The sequence below is a fragment of the Glycine soja genome, chromosome 18 (genome assembly GCF_004193775.1).
Source record: "Glycine soja cultivar W05 chromosome 18, ASM419377v2, whole genome shotgun sequence".
Classification (NCBI taxonomy): domain Eukaryota; kingdom Viridiplantae; phylum Streptophyta; class Magnoliopsida; order Fabales; family Fabaceae; genus Glycine; species Glycine soja.
The window spans coordinates 2898534-2920719 of record NC_041019.1 but is presented as its reverse complement, the minus strand read 5'-3'; the positions used below and the strand labels follow the sequence as shown (position 1 = coordinate 2920719).

Below are 22186 nucleotides of genomic sequence, written 5' to 3'. Positions count from 1 at the left end.
AAAACTTTGTAATTAAGAAAAATTAAATATAATGTTGTCATATTATAATTTAACATACGAGAAATCAATCTCAAAAAATTCAAAGAATTTTATTGGTTACAGAATGAATGACAATAAAAAAATCAATTGAAAGTTTCAATTTAAATATTGAAATAAAATAGATATATGAAAATCTCGTGACTTCTTTAACTGATTGATAAAATTGAGGCAAAATTAGAAATAATAATTAAATGATATTATTTTAAAATATTTTATTAAAATGAGACTGTTTTAAGACATCCTATCAAAATCATTATATGGCAATTTCACATGTCGCATTACTTTTTTTAAAAAAAATGGACTACGTGGAAAAATTGATAAATGTTTTTTTTTTATGCATGGGAAAATAGGAAAATTGTTAAATGTTAATCCACCTGACCTCACACATTCTTATAAAGTGGACTATAGATTCTCACATGATATGTTATATGGGATACAGTTGTTAAAAAAGCCTCCTACATGGATATTATATTACAGGTACATGTCAAAACTTTTTTAAAAAATAAAAAACAAAAAGCTTAAGTTGAAAAAACCATGATTAGATAAATAAAATAATAAATCCATATAAAATATAAATTTTATAAACATATCAAATAAAAAACATAATATAATATAATATCATATACAAGAAACAAAATATGCATAAATAAATATATATTATATAATAAAATAAATACCATAAACAAACAAATTTATTAATGCTACATTCATAATAAATAAATAATAAAAAAAATAGACAACCATAGTGTACAATATTGTATATAATTATATAAAATATTAATTATATATTATATTTGAATTATATAAAATGTTATTATCCATATAATATTTGAACATAATCCTTTGATGCCATCATTTGAATACAAAACCTTTTTTTATATTTTAATTATATAAAATGTTATTATCTATATAATATTTGAACATGATTCCTTGATGCCATCATTTGAATACAATTTTTTTATAGAAAAATAATACTTGTACGATAACTTTTAAAACAAATGAGTGAAAAAGGGAGAAAAATGAGAGGAGAGAAAAAAAAAATTGAAATATAATAAATGATATGATAGAGATAGACAAATAAAATGATGTTGCATAAATTGTTGTAAGAATTGTGGTACATGTATCATATTCGAACAACATCCTTTTACCAATTTACAAAATACTCTATCATGTATCATCTAATTCACCTAGAATTGGGCATCTGGGTTTGGGTCACAATATACCGGTTTTGATATTTTGATTCATTTAAATTGTGAACTTTTTAATATAAAAAAGTTAATACTCATAAATAAGGGATGTAAACTGTAAAAATAAGATTTTAAAAATATAGAATTTAAGTATTTTATACACAATATTAGTTGGTATAGAATTGAAGTAAATATGATGTAGAAAAATATTTTTTAGGTTAAGATGCAAATTATGTTATCATTTTGGATGAATAAATTTTTTATTAGAAAATTCATATTTAATTTTTAAAATAATTTAAAATGAGTCAAAATTTACATTTTAATTTAATTTTCTATTATTTAATTTTTTTTCGAATGGACAGGCCCGCTAAACTCATGGGCTAGTCAGGTACGGACTCACAAAAAAAATGAACTCATTTGAAATATAAACTTTGCAAAACGAGCTTCGCGAGTTACAGGCTTTGCGAGTGAAGTTACCCGCATGTCCATACAAGCTATTATACAAAAAAAATATGAGCATATTTAGAAATGTTGTTAGTGCAACTGTCTATGACAATTTCAATTCCCAGTAGATGTCATGGCTCGTCAATCTTGTATTAAATTTGATCACCAACACAAAAAAATATTAAAAAAAACTAAATGTTAGTTATTTTCATTTATAACAACAATAAAAATATATATAATTTATTTGAATTTATTAGAACTACATGACATCTTTTTTTGTCCTAAGTAAGAGAACGAATTTATTTCAACTGAATCAGAAACTAATCTTATTTATAATACATAGTTATGACTAAGCCAGAAAATTTTACACAAAAGAAAAATCAAACTTATATTCTTGTATTAGATAAATCATTTATTTACATATGATCGCAATATAACTTTAGGTCATTGTATAAATCATATGGGTTAAAAGCCATGGTGTGTGATGACAAGGAGTTAATGCAACAAATAAAATATTATAAAAGAATTTCTCAAATGCAATGTGAGTCATTATAGGAATTCTTTATCCTTAAGCCTTTATAGGATTTCACACTTGTATTAGCCGCACATCATTCAATGTTCTCACCTTTGTAGATCTACACCGTACTATCTCCTCTCAATTTCTACATCTAATATTCACACCTCTACGGATTCTACATCCAATACTCTCACCACTGAAAGTCACAGTTAATATTTTCACCTCCACAAATTTTCGATTCCATATTTTAAACTTTGTAACTAGGTTCTACCAACCCAAAGTATTATTTCATAAGTCTCTACAAACTTAAAATGCAAAGCTCAATAAGTGTAAAACTTCTCAATTGATTCATATGTAGTTACAAACACACTCCATAAGCATCAGTATTTTGATTGATCATCTGAGTTTTTTTCTCAATCACACACAACTAACCAAAGCAACTAAACGCCATGATAATAAATATTAATTTGCTTACATAAACAAAACATATATAAAGTTAAAATCACACATTTTGATAAAATAATTGTTCACTTTCTTTTTTATCTTATTTGCATTTCATTTTCTTTAAATATCTCTATTTCATTTATCATGTTTTTTCCGCATCACTTAATATTTATTATTATTTTTTACTTTTCCTCTTTTTTTCATTTCTCTTTCATCTTTTAATCCTAATCATTTCCATTTTATTAGGACTTATATCACAAAAAAAACTGTTAACAGTAATTCAATTCCCAATGATGACTTGCATGATTTAGATACTACTAGTTTTTTTTTTTTAGATACTACTAGTACATAGTACGAACTATCGAAACAATTGACACGATCAATTCGTATAAACAAGTTTTAATGGATTAAATGTACAATTTTAATCATAAAAACTTTAATTGCTTTATAAAATAATCTACATTAATTCATTCAAAAAACGAAAATCTTTTGTCAGAGGCATTATCTCAAGTTTTCTACAAGCCCAGGTGTTTGATTCGGCAAGAGGGCAAGCTCTCACTATTCTGTCACAGTCATTATCTTATCTCCAGTTTTCTAGCATGTCATGCCAGGTGTTTCATTTTAAGGGTTGCCACCCCAGGGACGAGTGTCAAGCTTGTGTGCATCAAATGGTCAATCCATGGATTGAACCCAGACACTACTTGAACTTAATTGGTAGTACTAGTATTATTTATTTATTATTTGTTACAAGGAAGGCTATAAAATAAACTTCAGTTTAAATGTGGATAACTTACTTCGACCACAATCCTATTTGTAACAGTGTAAATCTACTATTAGAATAAATTATAAATTATTTAACAACAATGACAAGCAAGTTGTGTAAATCAGAGACAAAGAAAAGCACATATTACGACAGCATATGCTGCATTCAAGCAGAAAACATAAGATTTCTTTTTTGGTGAATACAGAAAACATAAGATACTACAAGCTCAAATATATGCAATAATTAAAACTGAACTTCTTTTTAGTAAAATCGTTATTTTCATCATTGTAATCTCTTCCTTGGCCAGCTTTTATTACAAACTACAAATACACATTTCCATTGATAAAATGGAACGCAATTTCGCAGTTGATCCATAGTCAGGGACCTTTATATTGGCTAATGTGGGGGGCAGTTATTTTGTTTTATTTTCTTAATGCTACACGTATATTATGTGTGTATGTGTATTGTTCCACTGGGATTATATGGGTGTTATTATCCCCCTCAACCCAAAATTTATAGTCACTTGCATCTGAAAATCGTGTAGATAAAATTAAAAGCTAGTAGATAAACTTACAATTTTGATAGAAAATTGTTTATATCTAATGGTTTCCCCAAGCAGTGAATCTCCTACATCAATTTACTAAATGTTAACACAATGCTTTGTATGGTGTGTAACTGTATGCAATACAACAAATCAGTGTCCTAAATTTAGCTTTCACCACAGACATATATTTGCTAAATTTTGTTTAGCCAAGGGAGGAAGTATTTGAACATATAGTTTTCCTCTTCAGTGAAAAACCAGGCTGTCATCTGAACTGTTTTTATTAAGTGGCCTAGGGTTTTATTTGATCATATTATACAAACTTAACCCGACTAAAATTGCTAAATTACATTCTTGAATTTTCAATTTCAAGAAATATGGGTATCCTTCTCTGTTTCCCTTATCACTTTGATGCCCTAGGCCCACAAGGCTACAACAAAAACCAAGGAGGCTAGGATACATGCTATACACCGATAAAATTTTAATCTTGGCTAAATATTACTGATATCTCATGCTCATCAAGGAACGGTCATAGGCATACAATTACAAGAATTAAATTAAGATACCATAAGGTAATAATGATGGAATAACACCATTTAGAAGCAAACGAGAGGCCTTGTGAACAGCATCACAGAAAAATTGCAATTGTCACAGTCAATACAAATGTTCCTTTGCTTCAACTATTTCAGAGCACGACAAAAATATCATATACTAACAAGGAAAAAAAGGTTACTCCATTCCAAAATAATTAGTCTTTTTTAGTCTTTTGTTTTTGTTCCAAAATAATAGTCCTTTTAGCACTTTTAAGCTTCTTTTTTTTCAACAATACCCCTAGATATGATTAAAAGATAAATTAATACTTGCATTGAAAAGAGAGATGAACCATAAAAATAAGTTGGTGGATAGTAAAATGTATCTATTATTGGTGGATGTAGGACAATTTATGACAAGAGTAGTAGAAAGATTGAAGATATTTTTGTCTGCATTTGCATTTGTATCAATTGAATATTTTGTATGCCACAACCTTAAAAGACTATTATTTTGGAATTGAGAGATTATTTGTTAGGTTTGTATATCTTGGTACCAGATTTATCTGATAAAAATTAAACTATCTGTTAGTATGACCTAGCTGCAATTAATGTTTAGAGATGTATTATTTAACAATAACTCATAACAATATTTTTTGTCTCTATCTTTCCCCATTGCATCATTTATTAGATCTCATACTTCTCTCTTTTCTCTCTTAGTTATAAAATTAGTCGTACAAATAACATTTCTCTAATGTTTATATTAATAATTTACTTTTTGTGAAACAAAAACTATACCAATGGAAGCTAGCAAAGCTAATGACTAATATTTTTTCATTAATATATCATATATGACATTATTTTATAGTGAAAGTGTTAATGCACGTGGATTTCAACCACAGATGAAATATGCAAGAACAAAGAAGTCACGTTAAAATTTCTCACATTCAATATCATCCAAAACAAATGAAAAGGAGAATATAAAGTGTCAAAATTGATGAATGAATTGAACAAGAAAGCAAGCAAACCAAGGTATGAATACCTCAGGAGTCCAAGATGTCGACCACCCTAGATCCAATATCAAACAATTAAAAATACAGTGGACACAATTATGCTACCCCTCCCATACTTCATGTCCATCGATACCTATTATCTAACTTAAAAATTGATAAAAAGATGCATGTTGGCTAGCTAGACGAGTTTCTAAGCAAGAGTGACACAAACCAAAAGGCCAAGACCATAAACAATAATATCCACTATGGGGTCCAAATTTAACAGATGCAGGTTTTATTCCTAAAAAATACTAAAAAGCAAAACCTAGAAATCTAAAACAAGGGGGGGAACTACACCCAGACAACCTTTTTTGACACCACCTAGATGACGCAAAATAATGTTGACTCGAGTTTAAGCAGTATGGTCTACTCTAAAGTCCAAAACAGCATGATCAGTGATTCATTCAGGGAAAGGGAGATGAACCGACCGTATCACCATCACCCCTTCCCCTCTCTTGAAGAAAAAAGTTATTGTTCCATATCAATGTACCACGTGCAAAAATATTCAATGCGAAAACTGTCCAATTAATGCCATTTTTTTTATCACGCTAAAACTTTCCAGCAATTTCCTCAACTCAATGAAGTACTAAATGTTACTACATGGAAGCTTACCACAGATTCCAGCACCACAGCTCCATTCTTATTCCCGGACCATTTCAAACTCCATCCTTATTAAATACCTACACATAATCATAATCCAACTCTTCCACCAAAACAAGCAGATTGATTAGACAGAAAAAGAAAAAAAAACAATAAACAAACCAGTAGTACTACAAAGTATATTAAAGATAAGAACATCATCTACTTGACTCGAGTCTCTAAGAAGCACAAATTAACAAAACCATCCTAATAACTAACCTTGCTAGCTAGCTAGCTATGCTTGCAAGAAAAACCGTGAGAAATTAATTAACATAGTACTTAATTCGCAAGTCAGTGAGAGATTAAAGACATGATCATATTGGCAAGGGTGATCAGAAGGAAGGAGGAGGGCGAGGTGGAGCTCCCCAGAACACATCATGAGGCATGTTCTGACCATTGTGTAGCAAATTAGGAGGCAAATTATACATAGGCATTGAAACCTGTTCCCCCAAACCTTGAGATTGTTGTTGCTGCTGCTGCTGCTGCTGCTGTTGCTGCTGCTGCTGCTGCTGCTGCACTTGCATTTCCTCCTCACCTTGATCATCCTCCAGAGGCAACCTCTCATAAGTGGCATTAGCGAAAGTGGCGGCGATCACCATCACCGGTCCGGAGGCGACGAGAGAGCCCGCCACGTTGCCGCCGACAACCTGCCCCTGCCCGCCGGCTAGGTAGACGGTCAGTCCGGTGGCGCCGGACGGCGAGGGGGACGGCAAAAAGGCACCCGAGAGGGAGAGTATCTCGAACCTCCCGTGGAGGGTTATGACGCCGGCGGGGGCGGCGGGCTGGCGGAGAGTGACGTTGGCTACAATGCCACTCCCGCTGAGGACCGACACGCCACGGTGGCGGCGGTTGGCGAAGGCGGCGATGCTCTCGGCGACATCGCTGCCGGAGGCGATTTCCAGGACGTGGCTTCGGAGCGCGTTGGGGCTTTCCTTAGTTATGACTATGGGCGGCTTGGGCTTGTTCTTGGACCCCGCTGGCCTGCCACGTGGCCTCCGACCGCTGCTTCCGGGCTCCGACCCTTCGTGGCTGCCGAGGTTTTGGTTCTGGTCCTCTCCGTTATCCCTGCTCACCTCTTCCTCGGTCGTGTTGGTGTTGGTGTTCGCGTTAGTGTTGCTGTTGCTGCTATTCGTCGGTGTAGTAGTAGTAGCGTTGTTGTTGTTGTTGTTGTTGTTGCTGTTTTCCATCAACTCTTGCTCTCTTATCATTCCCACATTCCCAGCCCACCATCTATTCGCCATCTTTGATTTCTCAAAACCTTCTAGATAGAGAAACAAAATAGATAGCTTGAAATATTCAGATCTCTGTCCCAAAACCTTGTTTCAGGATGAATTAGACACGAAGCACATGCGTTTTTGCATGTAAACCCTAACCACACAAGTCACATCCACCTAATTGAGACTATGACACGAAAATTAACTCAACTCGCTGCCGGAAATAAATAAACAAATAGAAGCTCAAGGACCCGACACGAGAAAAAAAAAAAAAAAACACTAAAAAGTTGAAGAGAAGAGAAGTAAGAAAGCCCCGGTTGAAGTTTGACACAAAAAAAACGCAGTGTGTTTCGGGGTGTTGTAGCAGAAAGGATACGATACGGGTAATATGCTTTTGTAATTGTACCTCAATCTATGCCACTAAAAGGGTCAGACTAGTACGGGCATAAAATGGGAACAGTGGGGAAGTACCTTGAGAGTGAGGCCCAGTTTGTGTGTTTTATTTTATGGACGGAAAGATGATGATGTTAGCAATAAATGGGTTATCTGTGTATTGTTAATGGTGGGAGTGGTATTGGGTTGTTTCCCTGGTAAGCGGTTCTTGTACTGTGTTCAAAGTTTTCAACTTCCCAAGCAAACAGAGCTCCATCCACTTGTTGGTGTTGTGTCACCTACTCACTCACTCACCCCAGCTTCCTAGAGAGAGAAGCCAGAAAAAAGAGTTTTGAGTTTCGTAGGATGAAATTACCTTTATGCCCTCGTACTTGCTTGGTTGGTTAGTTGGTTGGTCAGTGGTAGAAGACTACTAAAAGTACTCTGTATCATCGTGGCTCGAGCGACGCGTGGGGTGGGGCTTCAACGGGCTCCTGCTATTTTGTCAAATGGATTCACTCTTGCGTTTCCCCAATAGTCGCAGCTTTTAGATTTACATCACAACAAATAGATCCTTCATCCTTGTCCTATTTTTATCTTAAATTATTTTATACAAATTAAAAATAATAATAAATAGATTAAAAATATATTTTTATAAAATTAATCTTATATTATTATTAATTTATTTATAATTTTTATTGTCTATCATTACTATTATAACATATATAAATCAAAAAATAATTAATATTATATTTAAATTTATCTAAAGATAAAAAAAATTCTAGATAAAGGAAGTATATATATATATTGCCGGAAAAAAATTTTGTAGTTAATTTTAAAAGGATCGTACTTACCCTTTAACATCAGAACGTTAGTACATAAAATTTCGTCAACCGTTAACTGATAATGCCTTCAGAATAGTACTATTAATTAAAGAAATAAAAAATATTTATAGAAAAGTATAAAATAATAAGAGAATACATAGTCCTTCAACTCAAAGACAACATAAGTGCACACTAATAAAACATGTGTTAAGTGAAATTTATCATATACTAGTACACCGAAAATCAAACAAGCACTTAATACTAGTGTTGGTGAGGTTGTGTATGGTAGAAGGTAACGTAAGAGACAATGCCTTGCCCGAGCTCCTCGTGGGAGGACTTTCGCGAAAGTTAGACTTCTATCTTTTGAGCAAAAGATTAATCAAAATTCGAAAAGACAATTTTATCCTATTGCCATGTCCTTAATTTTTTTTTCTGAAATTATTTATTTATGCGTAACGTTGATGAATGGAGAATTTAAGACCATTCACTAATTATCTACAGGCTCATTTATTTATGATCTTATAATTTTAACACCGTCTGTTTCTTGATGCGAAAAATGAATTACCAACAATAAAGTATAATATACAAAAGACAAATACTAACCATTGTTTAAGAACACTTATTAATGAAACCCTATACTGTATGCTTCAAAATTAAAAGTGATACTTATATTGTTTTTAATTCATTATGAAATTAACATACCCGGGACATTTTCTAAAATGTAAACTTTCTTTTTTTATATATGGAAGAAGACAATTTTATTCGGGTTAACATAATTATAAGGATGATAATATGTGTATTTCAAATATGTAATGCAATTAGAATTCAAAACTTAGAAAAATGTATATGGAGAAAAATGGAATAAAAAAGTTGTGGTGAGGGCGGCACGACCAGGGGTGGGACACATCAGTGTCTGCATACCGCGACAAAAGTAACGAATGCCAATGTCTGAAACATCACCGCCAAGAAAATTTCTACTTTCTAGGGTCGCGCTAACGCGTCTCGCAGGGGAATTAGTTGAGAAACTGATGAAGGATGATTAATGGGTGTTTGTGTTTGGTTTAGATTCACTTAATAGTATAATTGATTAAAAAATTACCGTCAGCATAAAATAACAAATGTTTTTTCAGCTTTTTTATATTGTTATCGTGATTTTATGGATTAGAAACGATTTTTACTTGCTATCGAAACATAGACGGAATCTACATAATGTAAGTAAAACATTTTACGCACGGTACGTAAGTTTGTTTTTTATTTTTTTTTCTTCTTTTTTATTTTACCTTTTTCTTTTCTTTTTCTCCTCCTTTCCTTTCCCCTGTTCCTCTACACGGCCTTGAGCATTCCTTTGAAATCGAACACCTGCTTCTCTCCCATGGTAGCCAAACACATGAAACAACGACGGCGCTAGCGTGAATCCTTCCCTCTCGCGCTTGCATTTTTTCATTTTGCCGGTGACGGTGGAGTCCTTGTCGGTGACAGCACAATAGAGGCCCCCCTTTACTGTTCCGAAAAGTATGTGGAGGTGTCGATGCAGCACGTTGCAACGTGGTGGTCGTAAATATTAGTGTTATAATTTAAAATTTATAAATATATATTATTTATATTAATTCTATTTTATAAAATAAAATAGTTATTTCAAATTTTCTTAAGATTTTTGTTTTAATAAGTCAACTAGTTTGTTATATTTGTTTTAATAACTGTAGATTAATTTTCCGGTCATATTTCTAATAATCATATTTTGTTGTCACATAAATGCTTTTTTATATATATATATGTCATCTTTTCTAAAGACACACAGAGTTACAGGCTCATCCTTTCTTCCAAAATTTTCTATTTCTCCTCTTATAAAAAATTTTATTTCTTGAGAGTAAGAGCATTGGTGTTCATAATGTTCAGGGATCTTTTCGCTGCACACGATCGGAACCAACAAGTTGTCGTATCTCGAGAGAGGAGCACAATCAAAATTTCTTATTCGTGCAATGGGGGCGTTTTCTCTCTAAGGATAGTGTTTGCGCGCTTTAACTCAAGCTAAATAATTTTTTCTCTGATTTATTTTTTCCTTCTACGTATTGTATGATTTAATGCATTGTCAATTCATGTGTTGCAAATTATAGTTATTTTTGCTATTGTTATTTTGTTATTTAATTAAAGGCTTTGCAAATTTCTTCTTATTTATTTTTCTTTCATTTTATTTTATATTCTAACAGTTTTAGAGAGAAAAGTATTTTTCACTTTCATCTTGCATAGTCTTTTTTGCACTAGCATTCTATTTTATCAAAATGTCTGTCATGGATATGATTAAGCCCCTTTCCAATAAGCCTGAAAAATTTACGGGTGAAATTTTTTTCTGTTGGCAACAACAAATGAAATTCTGGCTTATTGAATTGGATTTATACTCTGTGATTTCTAAAAGAGAAATAAAAACTTCAACTTCCTCTATAGATATAGTTCAAACTGATGCAACCATTAAGCATGATGTTTCTGATAAAGATATTTTATGTCATGGATGCATTTTAAGTGCTTTGGCTGATAACATATATAAGATTTTTTGTCATACCAAAACTTCTATTAAGTTATGGGAAGCACTTGAATTGAAATATGGATCTACTAAAAAAAGTTTAAGTCATTACTCTTGTGAAAAAATGATTAAGTTTCAAATAATTGATGAAAAATCTATTTCAGATCAGATCCATGAATTTGAAAACATTGTTTATGACATGAAATTGAAAGGAATCGTTTTGCCTGACATTATGCTTGTGGCTTTCATGATTTCAAAATTGCCTTCTTTGTGGACTGATTTTGCTTGAAGCCTGAAACATAAATATGAAAGTTTTACCTTTGATGATTTGCTTGTCTGTCTCCACATTGAGGATAAACATCGTTCATCTCAAAAACACTTGCAAAAATCTGATTCTCACTCTAAGGCCTATCTTGTTGAGAGCTCTAGCAAACCTTTCTCTAAGTCCTTCAAAAGGCATGGGTTTAACAAAAATAAATTTGGTAGAAAGCCTTCCTTTTCTAAAAATAAGAACAATGCTTTTAATAACAACAATAAGCCTAAGGATAAAAATTTGGGGAATGAAATTTTTTGCTTTGTTTGTGGGCGAGTTAATCATTTGGCTAAGAATTGTTTTCAACATCATCGCCAACCTATGTCTTTTCCTAAACCTCAGGCTAATGTTGTTACCACCAGTGTTGCCTCTGATTCCCCATCTGATAGGTACCATGTCACTAACCCTGAGTTAAGTTGTGTTTTTAACTTAAATGATTGGTTTATAGACTCCGGGGCTAATGTTCATGTGTGTGCTGATAAAAAATTATTTTCTTTATATCAGGAATCAAGCACACGTACTGTGAGCATAGGGAATGGGAGTATGACACATGTGTTAGGAGAAGGTCAAGTGAAGCTAGAGCTATCTTCAAGAAACTTTCTTGTTTTAGATGATGTCTATCATATTTCTGATATTAGAAAAAATTTAATAAGTATTGATGCATGGTATTATTCATGAAGTGACACCTCCTTATGCTCCTCAATCTAATGATATTGTAGAAAGAAAGAATCATACATTGCTTAATATGGTGAATGTTATGATTGTAAGTTCTGGTTTACCAAGTAATATGTGGGGTGAAGCTTTGTATTCTGCATGTCATATTCTTAATAACATGCCTTATAAAAATTTTGAAAAAACAATTTATGAGCTATGGAGAAAAAGAGAACCAAACTTGAAATATCTTAAAGTGTGGGGGTGTCTAGCAAAGGTAAACATTCTCATTAATAAGAAAAGGAAAATTGGATCCAAAAACTGTTGATTGTGTTTTTGTTGGATACTCTATGCATAGTACTACTTATAGATTTTTGGTAGTTAATTCGGAAGTGTCTGAAATTTCTAATGGTACTATTATGGAATCTAGAAATGCTACTTTCTTTGAAAATATTTTTCCTTTGAAAAATAAATTGTCTAAATCTGTTTGTGATACTTCTTATTCTAATTTGTCTTCTTGTAGTAATACTAATAAGGACATTGTGTTTGAACCTAGGAGGAGGAAAAGATCTAAAAAAGTTAAGGATTTTGGTTCTAAATTTTCGCTCTTTTTTGCTTGATGATCCTAAAACTTATGGTGAGGCCATGAGGTATATTGATGCACCTTTTTGGAAAGAAGCTATAAATGATGAAATGAGTTCTCTTAAAAATAATAAAACTTGGTTTCTTACTGATCTTCCCCCTGGTTGTAAAAGTATAGGTTGTGAGTGGGTTTTCCGAAAGAAATTAAAAACTGATGGATCTATAGAAAAATTTAAGGCAAGACTTATTGTGATTGGGTGTAAACAAATAAAAGGTGTAGATTTCTTTGATACATATTCTCCTGTTTCTAAAGTTACTACCATTAGGGTCTTAATTGCACTTGCTTGTATTTTTAATTTAGAAATTCATCAAATGGATGTAAAAACTGTCTTTTTTAAATGGTGAATTAGAAGAAGAAATTTATATGAGCCAACCTGAAGGCTTTGTAGAATCGGGGAAGGAAAAGAAAGTTTGCAAACTTGTTAAATCTTTATATGGTTTGAAATAAGCTCCAAAGCAATGGCACGAAAAATTTGATCAAGTTGTTATTTCATATGGTTTTCAAATCAATAATAGTGATAAATGTGTGTATGTGAAACAATTTGATGATAGTGCATGTATCATTTTATGTTTGTATGTGGATGACATATTGATATTTGGTAGTAATATGCAATTCATAAATGATGTCAAGTCTTTCTTGTCTAAAAATTTTGATATGAAGGACCTTGGTCCTGTAGATGTGATTTTGGGTATTAAGCTTATAAAAAAAATGATGGCATGATTTTAACCCAATCACACTATGTTGAAAAGTTATTGAAGAAGTTTAATTATTTTGATGTGAAACCTGTTTCTACTCCTTATGACTCATCCATCAAGCTAAAGAAAAATTTGAGAAAAGAAATTTTTTCACATAAATATTCTCAAATTATCGGTTCTTTGTTGTATTTAACAAGCTTCTCTAGGCCTGACATTGCATATGCAGTTGGTAGATTAGGAAGGTATACTAATAATCCTAATCATTCTCATTGGATTGCATTAAAAATAGTTTTTAGATACTTAAGAGGAACCATCAATTATGGCATTCATTATACATGTTTTCCTGCAGTAATTGAGGGGTTTAGTGATGCTAATTGAATTTCTGATTTTGATGAAACAAAATCAACAAGTGGTTATGTTTTTACTTTAGCTAGTGGTGCAGTATCATGGAAATCTGCTAAACAAATTATTATTTCACGTTCTACTATGGAGGTAGAAATTATTGCTTTAGATACTGCTACTAGTGAGGCTGAGTTTCTTAAAAATTTGTTATGTGATTTGCCATTGTTGAATAAGCCTATACCTCTAATTCCAATGCATTGTGATAGTCAAGTTGTTATATCTAAAGTTACTAGCAAAAATTTTAATGAAAAAAGAAGACACTTAAGAGTGAGACATAAGTCTATTAGAAATTTGATTTCTCATGGTGTCATTTCTCTTGATTTTGTCAGGTCAGAAAATAATATTACGGATCCACTTACAAAAGGGTTGACGCGTCAACAAGTACTTGAGTCGTCAAGGGAAATGAGACTAAAGCCCATTATTTAGTTACAACAATGGACACCCGTCTTCGTGTGATTGGTGATCCCATGAATGGAGTTCAACGGGTAACAACGAAATTGTTTGTTGACTAAAGTACACCAAAATAAAATTTGGCGAAACTATTTCGTTTCTCATTCCTATGACGAGGTGTATTATAAATTGTGGCAATATTAAGGTTAAGGTATTTATATATGTGTATTTTTGGTGGAAAAAAATACCTCTTAATGAATCCGATGACAATTATTGTAGGGGTGGGAGTCACAACCCACTCTTTGAGGATTCACTTAGTGAGTGTGGTGGTGGAGCCGTCACTGTGAGATATGAGCTAATCTCTAAGTGACACTCACAAAACAAGATACAAGCGCAAGGTCGTGTAACGCGCTATCACTGATTAGAACCTAATTGAACGCTAATATTGTAGGAATTGTGTACTAAAGTCCGGTTAAAGAATATGTAGTTCAAGACCAATTAAGTTCACTGCATTTTTCTCGGGTGGAATTTCATAAACACTAGGTATAAGGCTCAAATCCGGAAGGTTCCTTATACCGAAATACAATATCACATGCTCTTTCTCTTATATTTTTATACAAATTATCTTGTAGAAAATATATTTTAAAATTTTAAATTATGTGGGGGAATGTTGCTAAATATTTGTGCTACAATTTAAAATTAATAAATATATATTACTTATATTAATTCTATTTTATAAAATAAAATAGTTATTTTAGATTTTCTTAAGATTTTTGTTTTAATGAGTCAACTAGTTTGTTACGTTTGTTTTTACAATTATAGGTTGGTTTTCAACGGTCATATTTCCAACGATCATATTTTGTTGTTGCATAAATGTCTATATATATCTCTATCCTCTTTTCTAAAGACACACATAGAGCTATAGTCTCATCCCTTTCTCCCAAAATTTTTTATTTCTTCTCTTATACAAAATTTATTTCTTGAGAGTAAGAGCATTGGTGTTCATAAGGTTCGGGGATCCTTTCGCTACACACGATCGGAACCAACGAGTTATCGTATCTTGAGAGATGAGCGTAATTAGAATTTCTTACCCGTGCAGTGAGAGTGTTTTCTCTCTAAATATAGCGTTTGCGTGCTTCAACCCAAGTTAAATAATTTTTTTCTTGATTTATTTTTTCCTTCTGCTTATTGTATGATATAATGCATTGTCAATTCATGTGTTGCAAATTATAGTTATTTTTGCTATTGTTATTTTGTTATCTAATTAAAATTTTTGTAATTTTCTTCTTATTTATTTTTCTTTCATTCTATTTTATATTCTAACCGTCCACAGTAGCATCGTGGCAATTCCCCGCGAGGAGAGGGGGGAGGGCCGCTGGAAATCGCTTTTTCAAAGAGATGAATTCCGACAACTACAAAAATCTTTGTATCGTGCGTAAAATGTTTTGCTTAGGCATGATAGACTCCGTTAACATACTATAAGTATATGGTAAATGTTAATCAATACTCTTATAATATTAATTAAAGATTAAAGATATACTTTTATCAAAATACGTAAAATTTATTGTTTATAAATTTTTTTATACTCTTCTATAATTTTTCTGATAGTTATTTTTTCCTTCTAGTTTTTTAATTAATGTTTTAATAACATTGATTAACAAGACTATGAGTATAATTAAAAATTTATGGAAAAAATTATTCAATGAATTGCCACACAAGTAACAAGTAGTTGGACTATTTAAAGAGAGTTTTTATAAGTTAACTTGTACAAATTTATTAAGTTTATTTTATTATTAATAAATAAATAAAATATATTAAGAATTATCATGAGAGTGATTGGTAATAACCTTTATATTTATTTTTGATTAATTATATTTTTGGTTTCTCATCATACTATAATTATATGATTTTTATTTTTCAAGTTTTAATTATATGAATTGAATTTTCATGTAGAGGGTTCATCGATATGAGTAATATGAACCTAAATCGATCCAAAATAATTCATTAAATTAAGAAATACAAGCCATCATAATGTTTTTTTTGTTAATTTTTAACCACACGTGATTTTTTCCTTTTTTAGTTGCTATTTTTTTTATTCTTTTCTTTAATTTTATTTATGTTTTCTTATGTTAATATAATAATTTATTTTATCTAAAATAAATTATTATATTAACATTAAAACCATTCATTTTATTTATCAAATATTATCATAATTTAATCATTACATATGTCTAAGCTTTTGACAAAAATAAATTATTATTCTAAAAAATTTAATATTTAAAAAATAATAAATAATTTTTAAATGTTTAAGCCCGATTAACTCAATTCAAATCAATCTATTTATAATTTAGTTGATTCAATTTGGATTTAAAAAAAAATTACACAAAATTGATCCAACTTAACTAGTATTTTTTTAATCAAAATAAAATAACAATATTAAGGAAATCCATCCAATTTAATCCATCGATTAACACTCATATTTTTGTGTATTACAATTGTCTATAATTTTAGTTTCACCATTAGTTATTTTATTGATGTGATTGATACATTAATGACATGATATCATAATGTATCTTATAAAAATGAGATATGTTAACATTTTGGTAAGTATCATATCATCCTATTAGTGTATAAGCTATCCTATCATTCATAATATCAAGTAAGTAAATTTTATTAAATATTTAATGGAATACTATTCGAGGGATAAAAAACCACAGGATTGTAGTATGATCGAACTTGTGCAATAAAAATTTAAGAGAAAAAATAATACGATTCTGATATTTAAAAAATAAAAAAGTAATTGAATCTTTATTTTTAATTAATAACTTAAATAAGCCAAAATTTATTCACTTATAAAAATAAGTCAATTATTAGTTCTCTTGAGATTTAATAACTTGCTCTTACTTTTTTAAGAAAAAGTAAGTAAGAATTACACCTGAATATATTTTAAGAAATTTTTAATTATAATTAATTAGCTTTAAAAAAATAATTGAATGTGTGTTAATAAATGCATACGAGATTTATTAATTTTCACTTACTTATTTTTTAGAAGTTAACTAGGAAGCTATAATTACAATATTTTTAAGGTGCATCATGTAACTTGCTAACTTCTTCTTAAAAACTTTATGCACATAGTCATATGGGGATCGTCATGAGTCGAGTATGTGGGAACGACCCCAGTACTGTCGAGCTTCACGGGTCATATGGTACATAAGCCTATAATATGTACAACTTAAATTAGACGAATGATTATTTATTTTCTAAAAATTATATTGATAATTTTTTTTTAAAAATAAATAATTTCTTATTAAATTATAGTTAATATATGTATTTTTAATTATGAGCACAAACTAAGGCTCAATGGCATAACATTTTCTTTAGGGTGTGTTTGGTTCAAGAAAGTGAATCTAGAGTTGCAATTGATTTGGGCCGAATTAAAGTGAATGTTGTGGATTGAGTAGTGAGATAGGAGGGAGTTAATAGTAGATGAAATTTTTGAAAATAATGTGGGTCTCATGGCTTCAAACTTTCACCCCACTAAAATGAAGTCAAAGTGTTGGTTGAAGTGAAACATAAATTGATTTGTCAATATTAATCTTAAAACTGTGATCTCATATATTTTTTTATTCTTTTTTTTCTGTTGATTTGTAATAACTGTATCTATCTATTCGGGTAATATAATCAATTATGTTTCTAACGTAATCGATTAGATTGTTAATGATTCAGAAATTATTTTTTATTCAATTGATCTTATATAAAATTACATAATTGATTATATAATTTAAGTAATCCATTACAAGTTTTCAATTGAGTTAAAAAAAATGAAATGTGACACCTGAATGTGCATGGATTAAAAGGGAATAATATTGAAATTTATCTACTACTTTAATATATAAACTTTCATTTGTTTTAAACAAACAACTTATTTCAATACTTTTTTTCACTCTATTTCACTCTTCACACTTTCATCCCATTTCACGGCTCATAGAAACACACCCTAGATTCTAGCAATTAATTTATTAGCAACGAGTCGTTACTGTCTTTATCCAGAGCATGAACATCAATGATCCAATTCTTGTGTTTTCGTCACAGGTCGCTTTCAGGTCGATGATCACTTCGTCCAAAATTTAGAAAGAAATGGCAGACATGGAAGTTTGTTCTACCACTGCTATCTTATCTCGATTGAGACTTCAACTTCTAGATTTGTTTTATTTTCTAAATTATCTAAAAACAATTACATTTTTATTTTTCAAAAAAATAATATTATCATTTAATCCTAAATAATTATATATAATTTGAAATAGCTATCTCAAACATCATATTTACAATAATGTCTTATTAATTAACTCCAAGTGTTATTTATTTACATCATTCCTTGATCAAAATTAAAATTTCACCTTCCTGATTGATCACATAGTAATATGTGAAATTACAAGTAATAAATTAAAATAATAAAGAGTTTAATTTTGAAATAAAAATTAAACTCTTTATTAAAACATGTTTTAAATTTTGTTAAAAATTATTTTATCCTGTGATAAGTTTTTCTTAAAAAAACAATTTAGTAAAATGACAACTTTTCAGAAAAGTGATATGAACAAGTGATGAATGCATGTTTGAAACATCTTATTTACAATAATAATAATTTTTTAAAATTATTAAAAACAAACAATGATTTCTTTAAATTAAGTTAAACAAATCAAATCCGTGTCCACTACTGAGTCACAGACTATTGGAATTTAAAAGAAATCATCATTCTAAAGTCTGCTTGTCTCAGGTTCATGAAGATTTTTTTTTTTTGAAAAACGCATATAGCTTTAAATAAAAGAATAGTGTTTGTTAAAGCTTTTGAAAAAATTAAAATAAAAAACCAAGTTTTTATTGTTTCAGGTAATTATAGTTAAATTTTAAATAGAAACTTTTTATGATAATAATTAAATTAAATTTTTATTTTATTTTTTTATAAAGTTTCTAAAAATAAATCACTTTTTTTTTCTAGTTTTTATACCTTCTTAAAATTATTTTATTATTAAAGAATGTAAACAAACTGATATCGGTCTCGTGGCTAAAATTCAAATATGATCAAATTCTCGAAAGCTAGAAAGCAAAAAGGGACAAGTCGTATGGCTAAAGTTGAATCATGATCAAAATCTCAAAACTCAAAAGCTAGAAAGCAAAGGGATAAGTGCTCTCAAGATTAATTAGCACCTTTGAAAGTAGCGTCAACATCGTTATCCATTTTCGTGATATAAAATATAAAATACAAACGAAGAGGACAAATATGGGAAGTGATGTTTTTCAAATTGATGACACGAATAGCAGTTGAAGGAAGCTAGGTTATGTTTGGCTACACGGTAGATTTGGTAGGAAAGACTTCTGGGTTAGAGTTTGAACTTTGAAATCAGAACAAAAATTTAGTCAAAGAGCTTGAGCAGCATAACATAGCGTGGAAGTAAATTGCTTATCCAAAATCCAATTGGCAATAGGTTCGAAACCGCTCGAGGATTTCATATAAAAAAAGTAGGTATAATTCTTTTAAGCCGACCTCAATATCTACACCCACAGTTTAGAAATAAATAGTTTAAACTTGCTGCATAAACATTTGAGTATAATTAATTGATATTTAAGTATAATTATGCAAACAAAACATTTGAATATAATTAAGTGCATAAGATAATTGGATGCTTGTTGTATAGTGTGTTTGAAAACACGTTATAAATTATCAAACGTGGATTTCCAGCGTAACTAATAGTTGTTTTTGTATTATGTTTTATGTGATCCTGCTCTAAACATAAGATCTAGGATGTGAAACCAAACATGCATGTAGTGCAGGTTGGTTACTTTAGTTTTTTGATTTTGAGTGGGGAGTACGTCTAATGCCAGATTTGAAAGGTTTGTTAACTATTTGTTTGTTTAATTTTAATAAAATTTGACATAAATAATTTTATTAATATTTAAATATAATTTAACGGTTAAATAAATAAAAAATATATATTATATTAAGTTATAAAAATAAAGTTATATTAATGTAATAATTTGATCTCTTCTCTCATTCATATATATATATATATATATATATATCTTTTAACATAATTGTTAATTGCTAAATATGTAAACTAATTCAGAGGAGACTATTTTAGGATGTAACTACATTAAAATTTAGGGGGAACCTTTCTGTCTCTATTAATCCACCAATTGACAAGTTTTAAATTGAAAGTCATATTAATGCCAACTAATTTGAGACGAATTAGACAAACATATTTGAAGAACTTTTTAAGCTACACGCTTTAGTATGAGAGAGATAAGAGTCATGTAACTTTCTTTTTCTTTTTATAATAGTATTAATCGACATATCAAATAACTTTGGTAAGGACATGCCCATATCCAAATCATATCTTCAGGGAACAGGTCTACAATTTTCAACGATGTAGTATTTAGATTCTTTCATTTATTATTAGGGATCCCTATGGCTTACTCCAGATTGGACAATTAAGGCTAAATTTATTTGTTAAATAAGTAGTCAAGACTTTTTACAAAGTTTATTAGTTTAAAATGTCAAATTTTAATTCATTTTAAAGACATTTGAAGTCTAAGTGGATGGCTAATTTAAATAAATAGAAATAACATAATGATAGTATCATTATTATTTTTATTATTTTGTTGAATTTTTACTATAATATTTTAAGATTATATTCATGTTAGTGTAAGCCAATTACACTATTAAAAGATAGGTTTACAGACTTATTTAATAAATCTTACTACACAATAATTTTTTAGATAATAACAAACATTTGCTTACTAAATTTGGATATTAATAATAAAATTTACATTTGCTTATAGAAAAAACTATACAATAATTTTTAGAGAAAACCATACTTTGAAAACATTTAGGCTAGTTCCATCCCAATATATAAAATAAGAACTATATTAGAATAATAGGATAAGTTTAAAGCTTTAGTTTAAGGGGTAGGTTATAACATATATCCTGGTTAAGTCCACCCCTTAATGAATTATAATACATAAATAAAACGTTTAAAGAGATTTGTCACCCTTTATCCAGTAAACAAGAGAGAAATGAAATACTCGTCTGGCTTGATAATGTCTCTTGAAAAACCCAAACGATTAGGGTTACATATTCTTGAACAACCCCTTAATGAATGTTTGAAATAGTTATTTTAGAATTTTATTAGTTTTTATTTTATTTTTATTGTAGTAATCTATCGTAGTTGGGGCTTTGTTTCTTTTTATTGTCTAAAACAATTAATTTATGGTACCCTTAAATTCAGTTCTTTACATTTACCAATATTTGAAAATAAACATACAGTACTTGTCTAAAAACGTGCTTTGTACACAAAAGAAAAAAAGAACCATAATGTATAAAATATGTTTATAATAGGGAAAGGGTAAATAATCAAATTTATTATTGAAAGTATGATGTGATGATAAATTGATCCCTAAAAATAAAAATATAAATTTAGTCATTGAATATGTAAAAAATGCAACAAATAAATTATGTTTTTAAATTTGTGAAATCATCTTGTTATTAAATTGTAATGTTTAAAAATCAATTTAATAATAAATTATATTTTTTAAAAATAATTTGACATTAAGTTATAAAATTCAAGAATCAAGTTATCATCAAACTATTATCAGGACTCATTGGTCACATTTTTTACACATTTAATAACTAAATTTGTATTTTTTATTTTTCAAAAATCAATTTATTAATGCTTTACAATTTCATGGACAAATTTAATTATTTATCCATTAATATCTAACACGATTTGGAAAAGGTATGCCAGGCTACTATACTTAGGAAATATAAGTATACTTTCTTATTTTGGAAATAAGTCGAATCAGATACACATCATCCGTATATACTGATATCCATGCTCAGGGAACACGGGGAATATAACTATTAGATGTGATATTCAAAACACAACACAGATTCCAGTACATGACGTATGATTAGAGGTTTTGTATTTTAGCATAACATTGACTATTGTTAGCTATT

General features: G+C 29.8%; 1 protein-coding gene across 2 annotated transcripts; it reads right to left on the bottom strand.

Moving 5' to 3' along the window:
- Positions 1-6201: 6201 nt before the first annotated feature.
- On the bottom strand, positions 6202-8097 carry LOC114397660 (AT-hook motif nuclear-localized protein 15-like). 2 transcript variants are annotated; one of them, XM_028359812.1, is made up of 2 exons: positions 7839-8097; positions 6202-7414 (listed from the first exon to the last, which is right to left on the bottom strand). In XM_028359812.1, exon 2 carries the CDS (start codon positions 7392-7394, stop codon positions 6486-6488), a length of 909 nt encoding a protein of 302 aa, XP_028215613.1. In that variant the 5' UTR covers positions 7395-7414; positions 7839-8097; the 3' UTR covers positions 6202-6485. The 2 variants fall into 2 exon arrangements, with proteins under 2 accessions (XP_028215613.1, XP_028215614.1); XM_028359813.1 differs by having other exon boundaries at positions 6202-7411.
- Between the last annotated feature and the right edge of the window lie 14089 nt (positions 8098-22186).